The following is a 25,843-nucleotide window of genomic DNA, read 5'->3' on the forward strand; positions in this document are numbered from 1 at the left end:
TGGTAGTTTTTAGTATTATGTCGATTATTCTGATGATTTAATTGAGTAATCCTAATCCTCTAGTATGCGAAAACACTATATGCTATATTGAGGAAAAAAAATAGGTAGGCTATAGCCTTTTCAGCTTAGAACCATTGATGTACCATAGGTCTATGATTAGAACCAGAACATTTTTCCTTTTTGTTTTTCAATATAAAAATATACTTTGCCAGTTTACAAAAATATACAAATGTCATTTTCAGCGCTGTATAAAAACGTACCACCAAAAAGGCAGACAATTGTAATCAAATTATTCAAATTATTCAATGAATCATCTCAGCCTTTGAGCGAAATGAGATTTGTTTTGGAGTGAGATGAGGTCTTGTGTCGTCAAGTTAGGGATCGTGTGGAAACAGAATCTAGTTAGGTTTCACCCATGAGCATTTGAGTTTATACAGTACATTGAATCAATTTATTTGCTAATTGTTGATCTTTCAAAAACGTATTTGTACCTCGTGCAAGTCTGAGTTCTTGTTTGATTGTTTTAGTTATTACAAAGACTGCCTTGTCCCTTTGTATCCTCCATCAACCTTGATATAGTCAAGTGTTTTTTTCTTATGAGGGTGAGGAACACTTCAAGTTCAAGCTTCAAGCTTTTGAATGGTTGGTCAAAATCTTCTGACCAATATTTTGATAGTTTGTGAAGTACAGTAAGTGAAGGATTATATAGAAGAATCTGGGGTCAGTTTCCCGAAAGCTTTTTAGTTTAAGTTGTACTTACTTTCTCCCCACAACCCAGCCGCAAAGCCACCAGAGAGTAAGAAATGTAAATCAATGTTTGCAGGTCAATCTGCTGTGCGTGAAAGAACAAAATTTGGTAAATAAAAAACTTTGCAAGTCTTGGAGAGCCATGGGCCTGGATCATCAAAAAAAATAATGTACTACTTAAGATACAAAGCTTTCAGGAAACTGACCTCTGATCTGAACGAGGAACATAAGCTCTGTCTGTCAGGCAGGTCTCTGTCGAGTTGACAGAGGGTTTGTATTGACCAGTTGTCCTAAATGGGTCACACGTTCCGACTGTGTGAGAGAGTAGATTAAACATTGATCTGTGCGGTTTGGTCAAATGCAGAGCAGAGAGAAAAGCAGGTCATTGGCCCTCTAATCTGAGAACCTATCAATGTCCTTCATCGTGCCCCTGACCTCTGAATCCCAGTGTAATTAAAATTGGGTGAGGATGACACGGAAAGCATTGTAGGCCTTACAAACGGAAAGCCATGTTGCCATGTTGACATTACAAATCTTGCACGAGGTATTGAGAAAAGGATTCAATGGATTGAAAGACCTAGAAAATATGTTGTGTACACTACCCCTTCTGTCAATCAATGTCAAAGGGTCAAAAGTGTGTGTGTGTGCGTGCGTGCGTGTGTTCTCATTTTCAGCAAACTCCAAATGACTTTTCCCATTACACAACTACAGCTGGCCCTGTTAATCTCATCGTATCTGCATCTGAGCAGGACAGTGCATTTTTAGAATCCCTGAATGGGAAGATTAGATATCAGAATATGTTCAACTAAGTGCAGCAGCACAAATAAACAACATTACTGCTGGAGTGCTGGAATGGCCGACAAACAGGCAGTTCCCTGCGTGTAGCAACATTATTTCTGGACACTGTTGAAAGAACTCTACACACACACACACACACACACACACATACACACACACACACACACACACACACATTCCCAATCTGAACAATTCAATCACGGCTACTCCAGTGGACCGCCATGTTGTTTACCCTGGCATACACAGCCTTAATTTCCTAATGCTGGATCCAGATGTCTGTGTCTCACTCATTGTTCTTAAGTTGACTTAATCATTTCGTGTTTTTTTTCTTTGTTACTTTTTTGTTTTTCAACCCCCCCTCTTGTCCTTGTCCGGTCTACACAAACACCATCATGCAAATTCTATCCTCTGTCACACCAACCTGCCTTTCCACCCATCCACCCGTCCACCCCCCTTGAACCATGACTCATTCTGGTTGGGGCTCTGCCTCTTTCCTTGCCCTCCTGCCGCTCCTGCCACCCCCGCCCCCCACACCCCCCATGCCCCCTACGCCCCCCACCCTGCATTCCTGGTTGGAGATGGCAGAGTGCACTGTAGCCCCAGTAGCGATGGAGGACAGTGACCATGAGGCTCACTCATCATCGGAGGAGCAGGACTCCACCCCGCCGTCCCCAGAACATAGCAGGGACCCCGAAGCTGAACAGGTACCAGATATGAGCCCCATAATTCTGTGTCCAGACTGACTCTGATGGCTAGGGGTCTAGAGGTAAAACAGCCTCATCACCTCCTCTCTAAATACCTCTGCATTATTTAACACGGAACAGGCTGGAGTGTCCTTTAGTAACGCTGGGGCTAGGAGAGCTGCAATGGTAACATGAGAATTGGGCTTCAGGACATGTGCACCTGTCTGAGAGCTCAGGGAGGATATCCCTTTACCAGCCCAGCTACACACAGAGCCTTGCTCCTTTTGTTCTCCTCATGAATAGTATTCATTGTCACCCCAGTGAGGTAGATGGTTCTCGTGTACCTTAAGAGAGAGAGAGAAAAAAAGAGAAAGACAGGTAGTATAGATATATACAAGTATAGATATACAACCACAGGGGAGGCTGCTGGAGGTAGAAATCGGAGGACAGGCTCATTGTAATGCATGGTCCTCATTCCTTTCCATTCATTACAATGAGCCATCCTCCGATTTCTACCTCCACCAGCCTCCCCTGCCATAGATCTAGAACAGGTACAACATGACAGTAGTTATGACAGGTTTGACAGGTAGTTTTAATGAGAGTGGTGTTGATAATCACCCTAGGGCTATCATTTGACCTGTGTTGATAATATTTAGTTTAGTTTTCTCAGTTGTTAGGAACACGACTCCTACTGCATCCTTGTGTCCTCCATCCTCCACTCGCTTCGTGCTCAGAAAGCATTGGAGGAGAATATGTAAGGGGAGGAACTTCTCCTCCAAGGTGTTTTCAGTAGGATGCAAGTGGACGAAAAGGATATTGACCTGATGCTATGTCAGATTAGCGTAGCTTTCTGGTTGTGCCTAGTGTTTCATAAGCTTTAGGCTAACCTTGTTGAGACCAAGCTTTCCTAGTACGCACATAACAACAAGCAACCATTCTATGGGCATAGAGGTGAGAGTTCTTGGAAAGTAACATCCAATGAAATTGCGAGCACATTCTCCCATCGCTGCATCCAGTTCAACTCAAGCCAGATCGGCTAATGTAAAGTTTTAAGCATAAGTAATGAGATACTTCTTTTGGCTCTACACTCCAAAAGTTTGGATTTTAAATCAAACAATAACGATGAGATTAAAGTAAAGATTCTCATCTTTTATCGTAGTATTTGTGTGCATATTGGTTTCACCATTCAGAAAACACTTTGCATGCATAAATGCATACATGTTATGTCCCCCTCTTTTTGAGACAGGTCATAAAGAGCCTATCATGATGCGTCCATATTCTTCTATCATCTATATAACATGGAAAAATGGCGGTCTCTCTTGACCTTCTGGTGAAATCCAAATAGTTTCCCTCAGTCTCTATCAGCCACATGGCTACCCTTCAGTTCAATTGTGATGTCTCCAGCGTTTGTCAAGGTTGAATCTGCTGAGCAGGGAGAATCTCTCTAGTCAGGCCTACACTTTCAAACAAGATCTACCCTCCGATTTCCAGGAAGTTCAGCAAGGTCATGCCAATTTTGAGGTAATGCATCTACTCTAGTGGAAGACCCGTTGACATGTGGGTTATATTTGGTGCCTATGTTGGAGGTGGAAGTTCAGCTTGTCTCCAGTTTGACGCCCCATCATGGATCTCTTCCTTAATATGTGCCATTTAGCTGACGCTTTTATCCAAAGCGACTTACAGTGCAGTGAGTGCACACATTTCAGTATATATGGTCCCAGCGGGAATCAAACCCACAACCTAAGCGTGGTTAGCGCCATGCTCTAGAAACTGAGCCACAGAGGACCACAGGACCTTTGGATTTGACCTTGGTATTCTGCCCATCAGCACAAATCTTCTCTTTTAATGCTCTCTCTGTTAGGGTTAGGGAGGGAATCACAGTCAATATCTTCTTTCCCCTCTGTCTCTTTGAATCTGCTCTAACCCCTGAAGAACCAGGCCCGCCTTGTACTCATACTAACTAATGATCTCTGTTCTGTTGTTTCTGCTACCTTTTCATTAGCTTCGCATCTACTACCACTAAAAATCTGTATTACTCTTTTTTCTTTCCTTTTGATCCTTATATCCCCACGTTACTTGTACCCCTCTTCCTCCTTCCGTGTATGTTAACCTCCCTGACCCTCCTCCTCCACTGCCTATCCACTACCTCACTGCACTGCCTCCTGTTTCCCTACGCACACCCACCCTGGTCTCCCCCCCCCCCCCCCCTCTCAGCCCTCAACCCACTCCAAGGATGACTCAGAAGACTCGGAGCTGGTGAACATCATGCAGGACCCCCACCATAATGGGGGGCACGGGCATCCACCCCCCCACCCCAGCCATGAGCATCCGTTGGACAGGGAGGCAGAGGGCGACGAACGCCCCCACACCCCGGGGACGCCCACCTTTTTGCGCCCCCCCACAGCGGGGAGGGCCCAGTCGGAGACGGGCATAGAGCACAGGTTGCAGCTGGGGGGCTATGAGTATGACCTGCCCTCGCCCATCAGCCCCTCCAGGCCCAAGAGCCCCTGGGGCCGCTTTGACCCCTACGACTACCCAGAGGTAAACTCAGGGGGACAGGGTCAAAGGTCAAGACCAGGAGAGATAACAACATGCCCCTAGACTGTTACCTCTCCAGCCCAAAGAGTCTGCGCTTTACATTCAGTTTAGCACTCGCGGGTTCAGGCCCTTTTTGCAATGTAGGGATTGTGTTTTTAAATTAGAGTACTGTTGTTGCTTGTGGCACTTTGCTCTCTGCTAGCAAGGAATTCTGGTGTGACCACATTAATTTGTTTTTGACTTGATAGAGGGTCCATGAGAATGTTGATTGGTTGTGTGGTAGCATACACAAGGTGTTGACTCAGTTCGCGGCCTTATCTTTGCTGCCTCTTAATAGAAATTGATCAAATGTTGTGGCAGTTTTGATGTTCTAAACTTGGCTTCATTCACCCAATACCCTTAAACCGTCTGTGCTGCATGTTTTGTTATTGTGTGTGACAGAGTCATTTGTTACAACTGAGATGAACATCCACGTGTCTCAGTTTAGGTTGTTCACATTCACATTAAAATGTACCACAACAAGCGTTGGTGGGTTGAGATGAGATGTGTACGTGTGATTGGTGCAACTTCCCATTCGGAATGGGAGACAATGACATTGGTGCGAAGAACTGTGACTCGCTTACAAAATGTTCCATCAGAATTCAATTGGATTCTATAATGGAGTGTCCCCATCTTTGTGTGCCTTTCTTCACAGGACCAAGACAAGGAATACGTGGGCTTTGCTACGCTGCCAAACCAGGTGCACCGTAAATCTGTCAAGAAGGGCTTTGACTTCACCCTGATGGTAGCAGGTGAGCAAGAGGGAGACACTGGGTGTGATGAGGGGTTTGGGATGCTAGAGGTAAGACCTGGTTGTCACTGATGTGAAGACGGCAGCCACTCTGACTCTCTCTTTCTCTCTTTCTTTCTTTCTTTCTTTCTTTCTCTCTCACTCTCTTTCTCTCTCTCTCTCTCTCTCTCTCTCTCTGGTTTCAGGGGAGTCGGGCCTGGGCAAGTCTACCCTCGTCAACAGTCTCTTCCTCACAGACCTCTACAAGGACAGGAAGCTGCTCAACGCTGAGGGTAAGGAAGGCCATCTTGGTGGTGCTACAGACTCTCCAGCTTTTCTTAGCTGCAAATGTAGTATTGTATTGTACCTACATATTGAAATTCTGACCAAGGTTGGGGGTCAATTCAATTTCAATTCAAGGAAGTTAGCTGAAATTCCAATTTTCCTCATTGAAAAGCATAGAGGAAAAGTGGAATTAGAGTTGGAATTTCAGTTGACTTCCTGAATGAAATGGAATTGACCCCAACCCTGATGCTAGCCCCGATACTAGCTAACGCAATGAGAGTAACCCCATGCTGTGTGTATGTAGTGTTGAAAATAAAGCACTGAAGAATAAAGGACGGTCAGAAATTAGACATACACTCATGGAACACTTTATTAGGAACACATTACAGGTGTAATGGTGTGGGGAATGTTTTCTTGGCACACTTTGGGCCCGTTAATACCAATCAATCATTGCTTGAACGCCACAGCCTATTTGAGTATTGTTGCTGACCATGTACATCCCTTCATGGCCACAATTTACCCATCTTCTTATGGCTACTTCCAGCATGATAATGCACCATGTCACAAAGCAAAAGTCGTCTCAAACTGGTTTCATGAACAGGACAATGAGTTCAGTGTTCTTCAGTGGCCTTCCCAGTCCCCGGATCAGAATATAATAGAACACCTTTGGGATGTGGTAGAATGGGAGATTCACAGCTTGAAAGTGCATCTGAAAAATCTACAGGAATTGCATGATGCAATCATGTCATCATGGACCAGAATCTCAAAGGAATGTTTCCAACATCTTGTGGAATCAATGCCACGAATAATTGAGGCTGTTTTGAGAGCAAAGGGAGGATTCTCCCGGATCCTAGATTCAACTCCTGCTCACGATTATGTTGTGCTGTTTTAACAGAACTTTATCTAGCGCACAACATCACATTAATGCACATAGGAAGAATGAGAATAGAGTATCAACAAAATAAACAATTTAACAGTTTCAAAGCAACATATGACTGTAAGTTTTAACCATACGTTAACATGTGTCAAGGACAACACAGGTGATCGGTGGCCATGGGCCTAACCCGAGTAACTCAAAAGAGATATCGCTGTCCCTCTACTTAAGTATCATGCCCAAAAAAGGACAAGGTGTGACATACATTACAATCGCAAAGGAATTGACAAATGGCGAGGGTGCAATTTCGTCAGGATGTCCGTCAGGCTCATTCAACTGTAAATAGTTATACACATTTAAATCAAGGCTGGCGCCACCAAAATCCGTCTACATGTATGTGTGTGTGTGTGTGTGTGGTGTAACTCCAGAGCGTATCACTCAGACCGTGGAGATCACCAAGCACACAGTGGACATCGAGGAGAAAGGCGTGAAGCTGAAGCTCACCATCGTGGACACCCCTGGGTTCGGGGATGCTGTCAACAACACTGAATGGTATATGTCAAACATCCTTCCTCAATATTTCCTGTACCTATCTGTTCCATTATAACATGGAATGACCCATCTATTCTTAGGTTGCTAGGGCATGTTAGGGCTTGTTACAGAAACATTTAGATATATATGGGACTGTATTATTATTGAATTCTCATACATACATCATAGCACACATGTGCTACAGAGTTGTAGTAATTCAGGTACAGTAAAGTTTGATAGCACTTGTAATAAAATAGAATGGAATTGCCCTCAAGAGGGAATATGTCTCGCTCTATTAAGGTACAATTAAAGTGATGTCACGGGATAATTTGTCAGTGTACAGTTCTAAACATAGCACTAATGAGCAAAAACTAAACACTGACCTTCCGGACCCAAAACGAGAGGTTTGAAAAATATCGAAATAGTCGCGATATCGCGTAGTTTTTCTTTTAAGGTACAGTAACAGCAAAACCAAAATGGTAGATATGATTGATGCTTGATGATCCACTTGTGGGGTGGCTGTCTGCCTGGCCTGAGTGCTGGTGTGTCTCTGTCTCTCCTCCCCACCGCCGTAGCTGGAAGTCTGTGGCGGACTACATTGACCAGCAGTTTGAGCAGTACTTCAGGGACGAGAGCGGCCTCAACCGCAAGAACATCCAGGACAACCGCGTGCACTGCTGCCTGTACTTCATCTCTCCCTTCGGCCACGGGTACGAATGACACACAGGCCCCGTCCCAATACCCTTACATGGTTTACTTCCCTTGTATGCCTTCCTTCACTACCACTGACATGTGACTTGGTTGGATAGGATAGGTCATGTCCTGTCAGACAGGAAATGAGGAAAGGCGATGAGAAGAAGATTCTATTTAAGACTGTTGGGACAAGGTTGTTGTCCACCCACCTCCTAACATTCACCCACAAACGGCTCATACTGACTTCTCAAGTTATTTAATATAATAATAATATAAACGTTGCAATTTAGCAGACACTTTTATCCAAAGCCAATTACAGTACAGTGAGTGTATACATTATTTGTATATATGGTCCCAATGGGAATCGAACCTCCAAACTAAGTATTGCTAGCGTCATACCTACCAACTGGGCCACACAGATATTTCCACACAAACTGATAAAAGTTGGCTTTCCTCTGCCATTGTGAAGTGCAGAGCCAGGCAACAACTAGAGCTCTAGGTTCATAGGGCTGAGTATGGTGTTATTGGTAGCTAGGGCTGAGTATGGTGTTATTGGTAGCTAGGGCTGAGTATGGTGTTATTGGTAGCTAGGGCTGAGTATGGTGTTATTGGTAGCTAGGGCTGAGTATGGTGTTATTGGTAGCTAGGGCTGAGTATGGTGTTATTGGTAGCTAGGGCTGAGTATGGTGTTATTGGTAGCTAGGGCTGAGTATGGTGTTATTGGTAGCCCGACCCATTCTAAACGCTAGGTGTACGTCCTCCCCAGAGTGTTAGATCACCCGGCCTCCAGGGCGATTTGCATCTGGTGCATAGCTAAACCTCCCGACCAATCGGTGGGATAAATACCGATGCAGTTCTTCAGTCAGTGATTACGCTCCGTTCCACTCCACTGTGTTCATTGAAGGAGGATATCTGTAGCACAGCAGCAGCACTGCTGCAAGGCCAGCGGGATAGGGAGAATGCACCATCTGCTGACTACCATGTGGTACAACTACTACTCTCCATAAAAAAATAAGGAGGAAACAGGGGAGGTGGCCCGTCCTCCCCGATTTCTACCTCCACCAACCTTCACTGGTAGGAAGGTTACCATAGTCCTCAGTCTGAATTGTGTTCTGTTGGAATGTACCCCTAAAATGTTATCCTTATCCTTTTAGTTTTGGGGTCAGATGTGTATGTTCAACTGTATTATAGTACAGCAGCAGTTCCCAAACATGGGGTCCCCTAATTTCAAATTGGAGTCCCCTGCAGTACAGTATGTTTGTCTTTGTGTGTTTCTAGCTGTGATAGTGGTTTTCTTAGTGTTGCTATGTGGTGTTTCTCTCAGTCTAAGGCCTCTGGATGTGGAGTTTATGAAGGCGCTGCATGAGAAGGTGAACATCGTGCCTGTGCTGGCCAAGGCAGACACCCTCACCCCCGCCGAGGTCAAGAAAAAGAAATTCAAGGCAAGATGCTTTTGTCAGCCATTGAATACCAAGGTTCAGGCTTCAGTTCGGCTTTGATTATATTTAAAATTAACATACTTCAATGAATGTGTGTCATGTTGTTTGTCATCTTTTTAATTGCACAAAACACAATAAATAATATGAAGGGCAAATCGCAAGATACAGCCACAAAGCATACTGTAGTGTTTATCCCAGGGGAGGAACGGAATAAGAAATGCTATCAAACACACCATTCCATGCATTATGATGAACCCGTCCTCCAACTTCTACCTCCACCAGCCTCCCCTGGTTTATCCACAGTCTTTACATTCATTGCGTCCCAAACAAATAGAGTTTAATTTTTTTTTTTTTTTTATTAAAATCTTTGTTCATCTTTCTCTCTCCTGCTCCGTCACTGGTGGCCCAGTAGATCAGAGAGGAGATAGAGCAGTACGGGATCAAGATCTACCAGTTCCCTGATTGTGACTCGGACGAGGATGAGGACTTCAAGCAGCAGGACCAGGAGCTGAAGGTATCTCCAGTCTCCGTCTCCAGTCCTCAAGCAGAGTGTATGAGGGATTCTACTGCAGGACTAGCAGAGTGTATGAGGGATTCTACTGCAGGACTAGCAGAGTGTATGAGGGATTCTACTGCAAGACTAGCAGAGTGTATGAGGGATTCTACTGCAGGACTAGCAGAGTGTATGAGGGATTCTACTGCAGGACTAGCAGAGTGTATGAGGGATTCTACTGCAAGACTAGCAGAGTGTATGAGGGATTCTACTGCAGGACTAGCAGAGTGTATGAGGGATTCTACTGCAGGACTAGCAGAGTGTATGAGGGATTCTACTGCAAGACTAGCAGAGTGTATGAGGGATTCTACTGCAGGACTAGCAGAGTGTATGAGGGATTCTACTGCAGGACTAGCAGAGTGTATGAGGGATTCTACTGCAGGACTAGCAGAGTGTATGAGGGATTCTACTGCAGGACTAGCAGAGTGTATGAGGGATTCTACTGCAGGACTAGCAGAGTGTATGAGGGATTCTACTGCAGGACTAGCAGAGTGTATGAGGGATTCTACTGCAGGACTAGCAGAGTGTATGAGGGATTCTACTGCAGGACTAGCAGAGTGTATGAGGGATTCTACTGCAGGACTAGCAGAGTGTATGAGGGATTCTACTGCAGGACTAGCAGAGTGTATGAGGGATTCTACTGCAGGACTAGCAGAGTGTATGAGGGATTCTACTGCAGGACTAGCAGAGTGTATGAGGGATTCTACTGCAGGACTAGCAGAGTGTATGAGGGATTCTACTGCAGGACTAGCAGAGTGTATGAGGGATTCTACTGCAGGACTAGCAGAGTGTATGAGGGATTCTACTGCAGGACTAGCAGAGTGTATGAGGGATTCTACTGCAGGACTAGCAGAGTGTGTGAGGGATTCTACTGCAGGACTAGCAGAGTGTATGAGGGATTCTACTGCAGGACTAGCAGAGTGTATGAGGGATTCTACTGCAGGACTAGCAGAGTGTATGAGGGATTCTACTGCAAGACTAGCAGAGTGTATGAGGGATTCTACTGCAGGACTAGCAGAGTGTATGAGGGATTCTACTGCAGGACTAGCAGAGTGTATGAGGGATTCTACTGCAGGACTAGCAGAGTGTATGAGGGATTCTACTGCAGGACTAGCAGAGTGTATGAGGGATTCTACTGCAGGACTAGCAGAGTGTATGAGGGATTCTACTGCAGGACTAGCAGAGTGTATGAGGGATTCTACTGCAGGACTAGCAGAGTGTATGAGGGATTCTACTGCAGGACTAGCAGAGTGTATGAGGGATTCTACTGCAGGACTAGCAGAGTGTATGAGGGATTCTACTGCAGGACTAGCAGAGTGTATGAGGGATTCTACTGCAGGACTAGCAGAGTGTATGAGGGATTCTACTGCAGGACTAGCAGAGTGTATGAGGGATTCTACTGCAGGACTAGCAGAGTGTATGAGGGATTCTACTGCAGGACTAGCAGAGTGTATGAGGGATTCTACTGCAGGACTAGCAGAGTGTATGAGGGATTCTACTGCAGGACTAGCAGAGTGTATGAGGGATTCTACTGCAGGACTAGCAGAGTGTATGAGGGATTCTACTGCAGGACTAGCAGAGTGTATGAGGGATTCTACTGCAGGACTAGCAGAGTGTATGAGGGATTCTACTGCAGGACTAGCAGAGTGTATGAGGGATTCTACTGCAGGACTAGCAGAGTGTATGAGGGATTCTACTGCAGGACTAGCAGAGTGTATGAGGGATTCTACTGCAGGACTAGCAGAGTGTATGAGGGATTCTACTGCAGGACTAGCAGAGTGTATGAGGGATTCTACTGCAGGACTAGCAGAGTGTATGAGGGATTCTACTGCAGGACTAGCAGAGTGTATGAGGGATTCTACTGCAGGACTAGCAGAGTGTATGAGGGATTCTACTGCAGGACTAGCAGAGTGTATGAGGGATTCTACTGCAGGACTAGCAGAGTGTATGAGGGATTCTACTGCAGGACTAGCAGAGTGTATGAGGGATTCTACTGCAGGACTAGCAGAGTGTATGAGGGATTCTACTGCAGGACTAGCAGAGTGTATGAGGGATTCTACTGCAGGACTAGCAGAGTGTATGAGGGATTCTACTGCAGGACTAGCAGAGTGTGTGAGGGATTCTACTGCAGGACTAGCAGAGTGTGTGAGGGATTCTACTGCAGGACTAGCAGAGTGTATGAGGGATTCTACTGCAGGACTAGCAGAGTGTGTGAGGGATTCTACTGCAGGACTAGCAGAGTGTATGAGGGATTCTACTGCAGGACTAGCAGAGTGTATGAGGGATTCTACTGCAGGACTAGCAGAGTGTGTGAGGGATTCTACTGCAGGACTAGCAGAGTGTATGAGGGATTCTACTGCAGGACTAGCAGAGTGTATGAGGGATTCTACTGCAGGACTAGCAGAGTGTGTGAGGGATTCTACTGCAGGACTAGCAGAGTGTGTGAGGGATTCTACTGCAGGACTAGCAGAGTGTGTGAGGGATTCTACTGCAGGACTAGCAGAGTGTATGAGGGATTCTACTGCAGGACTAGCAGAGTGTGTGAGGGATTCTACTGCAGGACTAGCAGAGTGTGTGAGGGATTCTACTGCAGGACTAGCAGAGTGTGTGAGGGATTCTACTGCAGGACTAGCAGAGTGTATGAGGGATTCTACTGCAGGACTAGGTTTATCTCAAGCAGAGTGTATGAGGGATTCTACTGCAGGACTAGCAGAGTGTATGAGGGATTCTACTCAGGACTAGGTTTATCTCAAGCAGAGTGTATGAGGGATTCTACTCAGGACTAGGTTTATCTCAAGCAGAGTGTATGAGGGATTCTACTGCAGGACTAGCAGAGTGTATGAGGGATTCTACTGCAGGACTAGCAGAGTGTATGAGGGATTCTACTGCAGGACTAGCAGAGTGTATGAGGGATTCTACTGCAGGACTAGCAGAGTGTATGAGGGATTCTACTGCAGGACTAGCAGAGTGTATGAGGGATTCTACTGCAGGACTAGCAGAGTGTATGAGGGATTCTACTGCAGGACTAGCAGAGTGTATGAGGGATTCTACTGCAGGACTAGCAGAGTGTATGAGGGATTCTACTGCAGGACTAGCAGAGTGTATGAGGGATTCTACTGCAGGACTAGCAGAGTGTGTGAGGGATTCTACTGCAGGACTAGCAGAGTGTGTGAGGGATTCTACTGCAGGACTAGCAGAGTGTATGAGGGATTCTACTGCAGGACTAGCAGAGTGTGTGAGGGATTCTACTGCAGGACTAGCAGAGTGTATGAGGGATTCTACTGCAGGACTAGCAGAGTGTATGAGGGATTCTACTGCAGGACTAGCAGAGTGTGTGAGGGATTCTACTGCAGGACTAGCAGAGTGTATGAGGGATTCTACTGCAGGACTAGCAGAGTGTATGAGGGATTCTACTGCAGGACTAGCAGAGTGTGTGAGGGATTCTACTGCAGGACTAGCAGAGTGTGTGAGGGATTCTACTGCAGGACTAGCAGAGTGTGTGAGGGATTCTACTGCAGGACTAGCAGAGTGTATGAGGGATTCTACTGCAGGACTAGCAGAGTGTGTGAGGGATTCTACTGCAGGACTAGCAGAGTGTGTGAGGGATTCTACTGCAGGACTAGCAGAGTGTGTGAGGGATTCTACTGCAGGACTAGCAGAGTGTATGAGGGATTCTACTGCAGGACTAGGTTTATCTCAAGCAGAGTGTATGAGGGATTCTACTGCAGGACTAGCAGAGTGTATGAGGGATTCTACTCAGGACTAGGTTTATCTCAAGCAGAGTGTATGAGGGATTCTACTCAGGACTAGGTTTATCTCAAGCAGAGTGTATGAGGGATTCTACTGCAGGACTAGCAGAGTGTATGAGGGATTCTACTGCAGGACTAGCAGAGTGTATGAGGGATTCTACTGCAGGACTAGCAGAGTGTATGAGGGATTCTACTGCAAGACTAGCAGAGTGTATGAGGGATTCTACTGCAGGACTAGCAGAGTGTATGAGGGATTCTACTGCAGGACTAGCAGAGTGTATGAGGGATTCTACTGCAAGACTAGCAGAGTGTATGAGGGATTCTACTGCAGGACTAGCAGAGTGTATGAGGGATTCTACTGCAGGACTAGCAGAGTGTATGAGGGATTCTACTGCAGGACTAGCAGAGTGTATGAGGGATTCTACTGCAGGACTAGCAGAGTGTATGAGGGATTCTACTGCAGGACTAGCAGAGTGTATGAGGGATTCTACTGCAGGACTAGCAGAGTGTATGAGGGATTCTACTGCAGGACTAGCAGAGTGTATGAGGGATTCTACTGCAGGACTAGCAGAGTGTATGAGGGATTCTACTGCAGGACTAGCAGAGTGTATGAGGGATTCTACTGCAGGACTAGCAGAGTGTATGAGGGATTCTACTGCAGGACTAGCAGAGTGTATGAGGGATTCTACTGCAGGACTAGCAGAGTGTATGAGGGATTCTACTGCAGGACTAGCAGAGTGTATGAGGGATTCTACTGCAGGACTAGCAGAGTGTATGAGGGATTCTACTGCAGGACTAGCAGAGTGTATGAGGGATTCTACTGCAGGACTAGCAGAGTGTGTGAGGGATTCTACTGCAGGACTAGCAGAGTGTATGAGGGATTCTACTGCAAGACTAGCAGAGTGTATGAGGGATTCTACTGCAGGACTAGCAGAGTGTATGAGGGATTCTACTGCAGGACTAGCAGAGTGTATGAGGGATTCTACTGCAAGACTAGCAGAGTGTATGAGGGATTCTACTGCAGGACTAGCAGAGTGTATGAGGGATTCTACTGCAGGACTAGCAGAGTGTATGAGGGATTCTACTGCAGGACTAGCAGAGTGTATGAGGGATTCTACTGCAGGACTAGCAGAGTGTATGAGGGATTCTACTGCAGGACTAGCAGAGTGTATGAGGGATTCTACTGCAGGACTAGCAGAGTGTATGAGGGATTCTACTGCAGGACTAGCAGAGTGTATGAGGGATTCTACTGCAGGACTAGCAGAGTGTATGAGGGATTCTACTGCAGGACTAGCAGAGTGTATGAGGGATTCTACTGCAGGACTAGCAGAGTGTATGAGGGATTCTACTGCAGGACTAGCAGAGTGTATGAGGGATTCTACTGCAGGACTAGCAGAGTGTATGAGGGATTCTACTGCAGGACTAGCAGAGTGTATGAGGGATTCTACTGCAGGACTAGCAGAGTGTATGAGGGATTCTACTGCAGGACTAGCAGAGTGTATGAGGGATTCTACTGCAGGACTAGCAGAGTGTATGAGGGATTCTACTGCAGGACTAGCAGAGTGTATGAGGGATTCTACTGCAGGACTAGCAGAGTGTATGAGGGATTCTACTGCAGGACTAGCAGAGTGTATGAGGGATTCTACTGCAGGACTAGCAGAGTGTATGAGGGATTCTACTGCAGGACTAGCAGAGTGTATGAGGGATTCTACTGCAGGACTAGCAGAGTGTATGAGGGATTCTACTGCAGGACTAGCAGAGTGTATGAGGGATTCTACTGCAGGACTAGCAGAGTGTATGAGGGATTCTACTGCAGGACTAGCAGAGTGTATGAGGGATTCTACTGCAGGACTAGCAGAGTGTATGAGGGATTCTACTGCAGGACTAGCAGAGTGTATGAGGGATTCTACTGCAGGACTAGCAGAGTGTATGAGGGATTCTACTGCAGGACTAGCAGAGTGTATGAGGGATTCTACTGCAGGACTAGCAGAGTGTATGAGGGATTCTACTGCAGGACTAGCAGAGTGTATGAGGGATTCTACTGCAGGACTAGCAGAGTGTATGAGGGATTCTACTGCAGGACTAGCAGAGTGTATGAGGGATTCTACTGCAGGACTAGCAGAGTGTATGAGGGATTCTACTGCAGGACTAGCAGAGTGTATGAGGGATTCTACTGCAGGACTAGCAGAGTGTGTGAGGGATTCTACTGCAGGACTAGCAGAGTGTGTGAGGGATTCTACTGCAGGACTAGCAGAGTGTGTGAGGGATTCTACTGCAGGACTAGCAGAGTGTGTGAGGGATTCTACTGCAGGACTAGCAGAGTGTATGAGGGATTCTACTGCAGGACTAGCAGAGTGTATGAGGGATTCTACTGCAGGACTAGCAGAGTGTGTGAGGGATTCTACTGCAGGACTAGCAGAGTGTATGAGGGATTCTACTGCAGGACTAGCAGAGTGTATGAGGGATTCTACTGCAGGACTAGCAGAGTGTGTGAGGGATTCTACTGCAGGACTAGCAGAGTGTGTGAGGGATTCTACTGCAGGACTAGCAGAGTGTGTGAGGGATTCTACTGCAGGACTAGCAGAGTGTATGAGGGATTCTACTGCAGGACTAGCAGAGTGTGTGAGGGATTCTACTGCAGGACTAGCAGAGTGTGTGAGGGATTCTACTGCAGGACTAGCAGAGTGTGTGAGGGATTCTACTGCAGGACTAGCAGAGTGTATGAGGGATTCTACTGCAGGACTAGGTTTATCTCAAGCAGAGTGTATGAGGGATTCTACTGCAGGACTAGCAGAGTGTATGAGGGATTCTACTCAGGACTAGGTTTATCTCAAGCAGAGTGTATGAGGGATTCTACTCAGGACTAGGTTTATCTCAAGCAGAGTGTATGAGGGATTCTACTGCAGGACTAGCAGAGTGTATGAGGGATTCTACTGCAGGACTAGCAGAGTGTATGAGGGATTCTACTGCAGGACTAGCAGAGTGTATGAGGGATTCTACTGCAGGACTAGCAGAGTGTATGAGGGATTCTACTGCAGGACTAGCAGAGTGTATGAGGGATTCTACTGCAGGACTAGCAGAGTGTATGAGGGATTCTACTGCAGGACTAGCAGAGTGTATGAGGGATTCTACTGCAGGACTAGCAGAGTGTATGAGGGATTCTACTGCAGGACTAGCAGAGTGTATGAGGGATTCTACTGCAGGACTAGCAGAGTGTGTGAGGGATTCTACTGCAGGACTAGCAGAGTGTGTGAGGGATTCTACTGCAGGACTAGCAGAGTGTATGAGGGATTCTACTGCAGGACTAGCAGAGTGTGTGAGGGATTCTACTGCAGGACTAGCAGAGTGTATGAGGGATTCTACTGCAGGACTAGCAGAGTGTATGAGGGATTCTACTGCAGGACTAGCAGAGTGTGTGAGGGATTCTACTGCAGGACTAGCAGAGTGTATGAGGGATTCTACTGCAGGACTAGCAGAGTGTATGAGGGATTCTACTGCAGGACTAGCAGAGTGTGTGAGGGATTCTACTGCAGGACTAGCAGAGTGTGTGAGGGATTCTACTGCAGGACTAGCAGAGTGTGTGAGGGATTCTACTGCAGGACTAGCAGAGTGTATGAGGGATTCTACTGCAGGACTAGCAGAGTGTGTGAGGGATTCTACTGCAGGACTAGCAGAGTGTGTGAGGGATTCTACTGCAGGACTAGCAGAGTGTGTGAGGGATTCTACTGCAGGACTAGCAGAGTGTATGAGGGATTCTACTGCAGGACTAGGTTTATCTCAAGCAGAGTGTATGAGGGATTCTACTGCAGGACTAGCAGAGTGTATGAGGGATTCTACTCAGGACTAGGTTTATCTCAAGCAGAGTGTATGAGGGATTCTACTCAGGACTAGGTTTATCTCAAGCAGAGTGTATGAGGGATTCTACTGCAGGACTAGCAGAGTGTATGAGGGATTCTACTGCAGGACTAGCAGAGTGTATGAGGGATTCTACTGCAGGACTAGCAGAGTGTATGAGGGATTCTACTGCAGGACTAGCAGAGTGTATGAGGGATTCTACTGCAGGACTAGCAGAGTGTATGAGGGATTCTACTGCAGGACTAGCAGAGTGTATGAGGGATTCTACTGCAGGACTAGCAGAGTGTATGAGGGATTCTACTGCAGGACTAGCAGAGTGTATGAGGGATTCTACTCAGGACTAGGTTTATCTCAAGCAGAGTGTATGAGGGATTCTACTCAGGACTAGGTTTATCTCAAGCAGAGTGTATGAGGGATTCTACTGCAGGACTAGCAGAGTGTATGAGGGATTCTACTGCAGGACTAGCAGAGTGTATGAGGGATTCTACTGCAGGACTAGCAGAGTGTATGAGGGATTCTACTGCAGGACTAGCAGAGTGTATGAGGGATTCTACTGCAGGACTAGCAGAGTGTATGAGGGATTCTACTGCAGGACTAGCAGAGTGTATGAGGGATTCTACTGCAGGACTAGCAGAGTGTATGAGGGATTCTACTGCAGGACTAGCAGAGTGTATGAGGGATTCTACTGCAGGACTAGCAGAGTGTATGAGGGATTCTACTGCAGGACTAGGTTTATCTCAAGGCTTAAGGGTTTTGGTTCAGGATCTCCAAAGTCATTTTTATCATGAAAGGTAACTTTATAGAGTATATATTACAATAACGTTGATAATAGATGGCACTAGAGCGAATTAGTCATATCACTCAGGTGGTGCATATTTTGTTGCCCCTTTGACAAAACAAATAATAAATCGTATTATATTATAAGTAAAAAATATTCTGTAAATATATATTTTTTAATTTAAACAGGAATCCTGTTTCAGAAAATGCCTGAGTTGAGAGGAAAGGAGGAAAAGGGTATGTTTAGGGAGGACGGCAAAGGATGGAGAGAGAAAACTTAAAGAGTTAAAGAGGAGAATAGAGCGTGAGGGAGGGAGGGAGGGAGAGGAGGGAGGGAGGGAGGGAGAGGAGTTTTGTGTTGGAATAGAGAAAGAGGAGGGTCAGAGAAATAGATAGACCTGCACTGCACCATCTTAACCACCAAGGTTATTCTCTCCGTTTCCCTTTCCCGACTCTCTCTCTTTTTACAATATACATCGATCTCAGTCTTCACATCCACTGATCTCTCTCTCTCTTCCCTTCCTCCTGCAGGACAGCGTTCCCTTTGCAGTGATCGGCAGCAACACAGTGGTGGAGGCCAAAGGGAAGAGGGTGCGGGGCCGCCTGTACCCCTGGGGCATTGTAGAAGGTATCCCCATAATTTATTAATCATCACTCTTTACCATAGATTGCTGAAATTAACAATCAATATGGGGGGCTGGATATATATCTACTGTATATAAGCATCGGGAATCAAGAGGTAGGGAGCACTATTTACCGATCCGATGCCATGACGCAAACTTCTTTACTGCCGTAAAAACTTCTGTTTTTTTCAAACACGTCTGTCATTGACTGACGGCTGGGCAGCTGAGGTGACACGCAAGTGTGGTGACAATAATAACAAGTCTGGAGTTACCTCACGCTTGAGACAGACACCAGTAAAACTGCTTGTTGCAAAATGTGCAAGGCGAGTGTTTCGAGAGGAGGCAGTAGCATTTCACATGTAAAAAAAGAGCCTTCTATTGGATTGGTAGTTGGTATCGGCCGATAGTAAGTTCAGTACTCAGAATCAGTATAGGCAATGAAAAGTTGGTATCGGTGTATCCCAAACAACAATGTGTAATTTATACCCTGCTCATAATTAACCCACACCTTTTTGCTGTTGATGTTGTTGTTGTTGACGACAACAGTGGAGAACTCGGCACACTGTGACTTTGTGAAGCTGCGGAACATGCTGGTGCGTTCTCACATGCAGGACCTGAAGGACGTGACGAGGGAGACCCACTATGAGAACTACAGGGCCCACTGCATCCAGAGCATGACCCGCATGGTGGTCAAGGAACGCAACCGCAAGTACGCCAAAACCACCGCCGGGGCCCCAGCCGCCTCACACACTGACAGATGTGTACCAGCGGAGGCTGGTGGAGGTAGACATCGGAGGACGGTCTCATTGTAATGCATGGAATGGCACACGCTTGTTTGATGATACCATTCCTCATTCCATTCCATGCATTACAATGAGACCGTCCTCCGATATTTGCCTCCATCAGCCTCCCCTGTAACACACTCATGTGCACCCAACATGCACACATCTAGGCTGAGTTTCATTCTATAAAGCCGTTCCCTCCAATCTGCTCTCGTTCAATAAGCAAATGTGGTGGGGCTGTGGCTTACAAACCCAATCCTATCAGATCTGTGATGAAGGGAAGTGAACTTAATCTCCTCACATCACTCCTATTGGAGTTTTCACTTTAATTTAATACCCTGTTTTCACATAACAATAGAACAATAGTAGAGACTCACATAATCAAAATTAAATCAAATCAAATCAAATCAAATCAAATCAAATCAAATCAAATCAAATCTGTCACTTATATCTCATGCAGTTGTAATTGACATAGTGAAATGTTTTAGGATCTTGTTCCACGCTCAACAGCAGCAGTCAGCAGTTCAATAATAAGTAATAAAAAATACTGAATGCAATGGCTACTAGATACACCGATGTAGAGGATGTCAAACAGATGATTCTGTGTGTGATGATCTCTGCAGTAAGCTGACCCGGGAAAGTGGCACAGACTTCCCCATCCCTGTGGTACCGGGGGTCACGGACAGCGAGACGGAGAAGCTGATCCGAGAGAAAGACGAGGAGGTACGGCACTCTGAGCACCCCAATCACTCGGACCGTGAACCAGAGGCACACGGGAACGGGCTCGAGCACGAACACGAGTCTGACCCACATGAACACTCAGAACCAGACCCACACCCTGACCCAGGCCATGACCCTGAGACCTCCTGAGTGCCCTGGGCTGTCAATCACTCACTGACTCACTCACTCATTCACACACACACACACACACACACACACACACACACACACACACACACACACACACACACACACACACACACACACACACCAACCTGTGTACTGTACAATGTACACACACACAGGCCCACAGAAGGTCATGGTCAGGTGGGGTCATGGTGGTCTGGTCTGAGGAAAAGGTCAAAGGTCAGAGGTCAGAAAGGGATAGTCACTGGTCCTGTTTCAATAGCTACAGTAGCATGGTATATAGCCAATGGCATGGCTTTATTCTGTGTGTTATTTATGCTAGTGTGGATAATGGAACACAGTGGCTGTCACTGTCCAGGTCTCCAACAGCCTGTAGGGGTCCTCATCCTTATGAAGACGTCCATCTGTAGGAGTAGACTAGGATATGCCAGGTCATCCTGGGTAGATAGGATATGCCTGCCAGGCAGGGGAAGGTGGTGGCGGCAGAAATCAGAGGACGGGCACATGGTAATGAGAACCATTGTATGATTCCTCAATCCATGCCATGCATTACAACAAGCCTGTCCTCTGATTTCTACCTTCACCAGCCTCCACTGGTATACAGTAGCATGTAGATGATTAACCCCTTGTATGGTTCGCTCTCCCTGAGAAATGGCACAGGAGTGCGTTACCATGCTGATTGGCCAAGTATTTATTTCAAAAGCGCACCCTCCATTATAGTTACTGTTTAATGTTTTATTTAAGGTTCATTATTTCAGGGAAACCTGACTTTGCAGCAGGGGCCTGATTTACGTAGATCAAAGTACGAATAAATTAAAATAAAACAAATGTACAATTCAAGAACCAGAATACAACAAACATAGAATACAACAGTTTACATGAATTATACTCACCACACCATACAAACCTCCCTAAACAGATCCTACTCTAAAAACTTGGAATGACTTACAGGTGTAAGAGTGACCAGTTTTAAGGCGTCCTGTAGGTCATATAGATTTAAAAGTATTAAAAAAAACATTGTTTCTTGATAGTGTTAGCAGTGGTGTTGGGCCCTGGGAAACCTGCACATTTCGGCAGCCATGCACTTTACTGCTGTGGGTCAGAGTTGAGATGGATGGATGGATGATCATAGAAGGTAGTGGAGGCTGATGGAGGTGGGGGGGCACAGAGGCCCACTAATCCCCATCCAGGGTTGCCACGACTACCAACATTTTTGTACCGAATTCTATGTAAGCCAAAAGGTTTTAGGCAGGGCAAAATAGATCCAGGCGAAATAATTGTCCTACCTGCTGTTTGGTTTAAACAATAAAAGGGGCCTCACAATCACTCACTTGCTAAGCTTGCTTGCTTGTTTATTTTAGTCCATTTCAGCATTGGATAAAACAGCATCTAAAAAAAGTAAAGCGGTCTGTAGTCCACAAGCACAACCCATATTTATATAGGTGCCCCCCTCCCTCCCGATTATCCTTTTGAAATTAAGCAGGTGTCTCTTGTTTTGTTTTCTGTATGTAACCATCATTAAAACTTTGTAAACACGAAGCTGTCACTATAATTTCATCCTCTTTTTAGTGAATGTGTGAGTGTGGGATCACAAAGGTTGACCATAAGGGTAGAATGTGTCCCAGGGGAGGCTGGTGGAGGTAGAAAAAAAAAAAAGAGGATGGGCTCATTGTAATACATGGAATGGAATGAGGAATGTTTGATACCATGTTATGTTTGATACCATGTTATGTGGAGTCTTGTGTGTCCATAAGCACCATTATCCTTCCCATGCACACATGCACTTCACGGTACACAGCACAGTCACGTGACTTTGGCCCTTTCTCAATTGTTAGAAACTTGATTCCTCACATTCTCTCCTCTGTCATCTCCTCCGTCCTCCACTTACTTCTTCTCAAAACGTATTGGAGGAGAATGTCTAAGGGGAGGAACCTAGATATTTGCCTCCAATGCGTTTTGAGTAGGATGCGACGGAGAATAGGACACAAGGAAACAAGTTTCTAACAATTGAGAAAGGGCCATTGTGATCAGAGCTGTAAATATATGTGTATCAGGGGAGGCTGGTGGAGTGGAATGGAATGAGGAATGGTATAAATGGTGGAATGGAATGAGGAATGGTATAAAGCACACATGTTTGATTTCACAGTAAATTGTTGGTTGATTTTAAATGTTTGGCACAGTGTCTATCATAACCTAGTTAGATCTTCAGAAGGTCTCTTCTCACCTTCTATAGAACTTTGTCGTCATGACAACAGGCTGCTACTACACCCTTTTCTAAAATCTTACAAGTGACAGCTTCTGATTAGAATGACCTCTCTCAAAAAGTAGCTCACGTTCTCATTGAATCCTATTCATACGTTTGATACAAATGACAGGTGAATAAAGTTTTTGAATGCAGATGTCTGTGTGTACACACTCCATCATCAGCACTGGTCACATGGTGTGATGAGAGAGCCAGACCGATCTGGCGAATCGTATTGATCGGTTGTCAGGACTCCTGTGCTTGGTTGTGATTGGATCACAGGATCGAATAGGGCTGGGTTATTGGTGCATTCATGTGGAAGTGATGGGTTCATGTGAGAGGTCCCCTGTCCACTAAGCATCTCTGCTCTACATGCAGGTATAGCTATAGTATGACATCCAAATGCAAATACTGAAAGGTTTGCATCTTCCCTAGTTAAATACCCCAATGGCAGTGATTGTATTGTTGGCAATATGCAGTTACGTACTGTATATTAGCTCATTCTTTAACAGCATATGTTTGCATGTATAGCTCCATTTCAGAAGGTATGGTTTTGCTGACAGCTCTTTCTGTTTTCTATCCTCAGCTGCGACGGATGCAGGAGATGCTGACGAAGATTCAGGAACAGATGCAAACGCAGAACCCAGCCTATTAACCCCGGCAACTACACCCCAACCCCCACCCCACCCTTTGTACATGCCCCTCCTCTCTCTCTTCTTTTCATTCCCTGGGGTAGGCTCCCTCCCTTAGAACTCCTTCACTCTAGTCCAGAAACATTGTCTAAGCCCATCCCAACCACATCCACTCATCATCCTCATCAGTAACCCCATCACGGAGACTCGTCAGAGACCAGGCGTTCACAAGGAAGGAGGTGGTGGTGAGAAGTTGTCTGCTCTTCCAGCGTGGTGGCGGTTGAACATCGTCTGTTCAACGGAGCCTGATATCATCAACGGATGCTCGGACACCTCTGCCATGGCTAGAGAGCACAACTGCTCCCGGCAACCACCGTAACCACCCGCTCATGTCCACAGAAACCAGAGCCCCAGAGTCGTCCACCCCTAGGCTCCCATTTGGTCTTGTCAAAAAGAAGAAACATGAACTTTTGTTTGCCTTCCAGTCTAATGTGGCTAATGCTTTGTTGATAGGCATTGTCCTAAGTAAACTAACCGTGAATTAGTAGACATGTTTTGTCCTTCGGCTAGATATATTTGAACATTTATTTTGTAACAAGATTAGACCAGTGGTTATACCCACCGTAGATATGATGTGAGGTGATGTGTGACCGAGGTCCTTGATTGACAGTTGGCCTGCCCAGATTTTCAGTTCTCTCAGTTTATTATGCACACATTTTCTTCGGTTCCAACTAAGAGTATTTTTTAAAGGTCAATACTGTAGATGGACTTACAAATACAGTGATATTATTTAATTTTTTACTATAATGTTAAATTTGTAAAACATTTTTGTTACAGGATTGCATGCAATCACATGTGATTGGTTTTTATTTGTACTGTATCACTACTACATACATACAATAGTGAGAAATTCCTTGTCCTAGTAGTAGAATCTATGAATGTGTACTTTTTCCACATGTTTTATGTTCTATTTTCTTATTTGCGAAAGTACTGTAGGGCTAACCAGTTTCGTTTATGCTTCTAAATTTTTGGGGATCCACCCCAACAGGCACAATTGTGTGGTTTTAGACAGGCTTGCTCAGTCTTGGTAAGTGGTGGGGAAAATATTGAAACAGTTGAGTATCGCAATATTATTCATCTTTATTATTATATTATTCTGTGTCGAGTATCTTTTTTTAAATGTTTTATTAGCCCACCTCCAGCCTCCTTCAGAGGACAACTTTATTATTTATTTTACTGGTTGAGTATAAAAAAACATGTTACACTTGTCAACTGTTTCCCCATCATCAAATGAAAACAACTTTTATTTTTGGCAGTATTTAATCACAATACACAGAGTATCGCAATATGTATTGAATCACGGCCTATGTTTTGCGATAATATCGTATTGTGAGATCCCATGCAATTCCCAGCACTAGTCCTGGTCCAGGGGTTGTTGCTCTGGTCTGGGGCGTTATATTATTTAACTGAATCTTGAAACCCAATACATATGGTTGTGATTGAGAGCTGTGAAAAAGAGGTTTAACCAGCATGTTCCTGTCTTGTAGCTCACTAGGAGCAGAGGTGAGCAGCATTGGGCTAGTATGTACCAGGAGAGCTGTTAGCATGAGGACCATGATGTCAACAAGACAAGGCCCTTGTTCTGCCTGAGGTAACAGGGTAGATAATGACGGGGTTGCTTCAATAAGCGTACCCGCTTGTTTGTGTGTTCCAACTGTTCACCCACAATCCCTTTAACCTTGTTCCTTTAATGTGTTTGTAGTGGGCCTTTATTCAAAGCCAGGTTCTTGATTTTTCCTCAAGCAATGTTGATTGTGAACACTGAGAGTAGCTGTGTACCTCAATTATGGACCCTCATCCCCTCGCATTTATGAAGTAGACAAGTTTGAGTAGACGATCTCTCTGTTGTTATAATTATGATATGCACTCATATCAAGAGAATTGATACCATGCACATGTGTAAGCAGTCATCATTTGGGCATTCTTCGACCTGATGCTTCTCATTTGTATTGCTAAATCATATCATCTTATTTATATTTCCTTACATATTGGTCTTCTTCAATTTGATGTATTGTCCCAAGGTAAGAGGTAATTTACACAATACATGTCATGTTACTTTTCTGAATATGTTATACACTGAGAATGCCAGATAAATTAATTAATGTTCCTAAAAATCAGTTAAGAATGGAAAAGAGATTTGAAAGACTTTTGTTTCTCTCTCATCATTGGCCCTGGCATTTCCAAGCTAGTATTTTGTCCCATGCTTTTCTGCCTTGACTTAGACCCATCCCCCTGACAGACACATCCCCCTGACAGACACATCCCCCTGACAGACACATCCCCCTGGCAGACACATCCCCCTGGCAGACACATCCCCCAACAGACACATCCCCCGACAGACACATC

The 25,843-nt window shown here is 45.4% G+C and overlaps 1 protein-coding gene across 2 annotated transcripts in view; it reads left to right on the forward strand.

Annotated features, from left to right (window-relative positions):
• LOC310822577 (septin-5-like) overlaps positions 1-23,605 on the forward strand; it is a 68,909-nt gene extending 45,304 nt beyond the window's left edge. The window contains exons 1-12 of one of the 2 annotated variants that reach the window (XM_083694956.1): positions 2,118-2,249; positions 4,443-4,769; positions 5,461-5,557; positions 5,742-5,828; positions 7,123-7,246; positions 7,801-7,935; positions 9,243-9,360; positions 9,770-9,871; positions 18,823-18,919; positions 19,461-19,623; positions 20,320-20,419; positions 23,392-23,605. In XM_083694956.1, coding sequence (XP_083551082.1) covers positions 2,124-2,249; positions 4,443-4,769; positions 5,461-5,557; positions 5,742-5,828; positions 7,123-7,246; positions 7,801-7,935; positions 9,243-9,360; positions 9,770-9,871; positions 18,823-18,919; positions 19,461-19,623; positions 20,320-20,419; positions 23,392-23,460 — 1,545 coding nt within the window. In that variant the 5' untranslated portion in view covers positions 2,118-2,123 and the 3' untranslated portion in view covers positions 23,461-23,605. Of the gene's footprint in view, positions 1-2,117; positions 2,250-4,442; positions 4,770-5,460; positions 5,558-5,741; positions 5,829-7,122; positions 7,247-7,800; positions 7,936-9,242; positions 9,361-9,769; positions 9,872-18,822; positions 18,920-19,460; positions 19,624-20,319; positions 20,420-23,391 lie in introns of those variants that run through there. The other variant, XM_083694955.1, reaches the window with a different exon arrangement.
• The last annotated feature ends 2,238 nt before the right edge of the window (positions 23,606-25,843 follow it).

This window comes from Argentina silus (genome assembly GCF_951799395.1).
Source record: "Argentina silus genome assembly, chromosome: X".
NCBI lineage: Eukaryota > Metazoa > Chordata > Actinopteri > Argentiniformes > Argentinidae > Argentina > Argentina silus.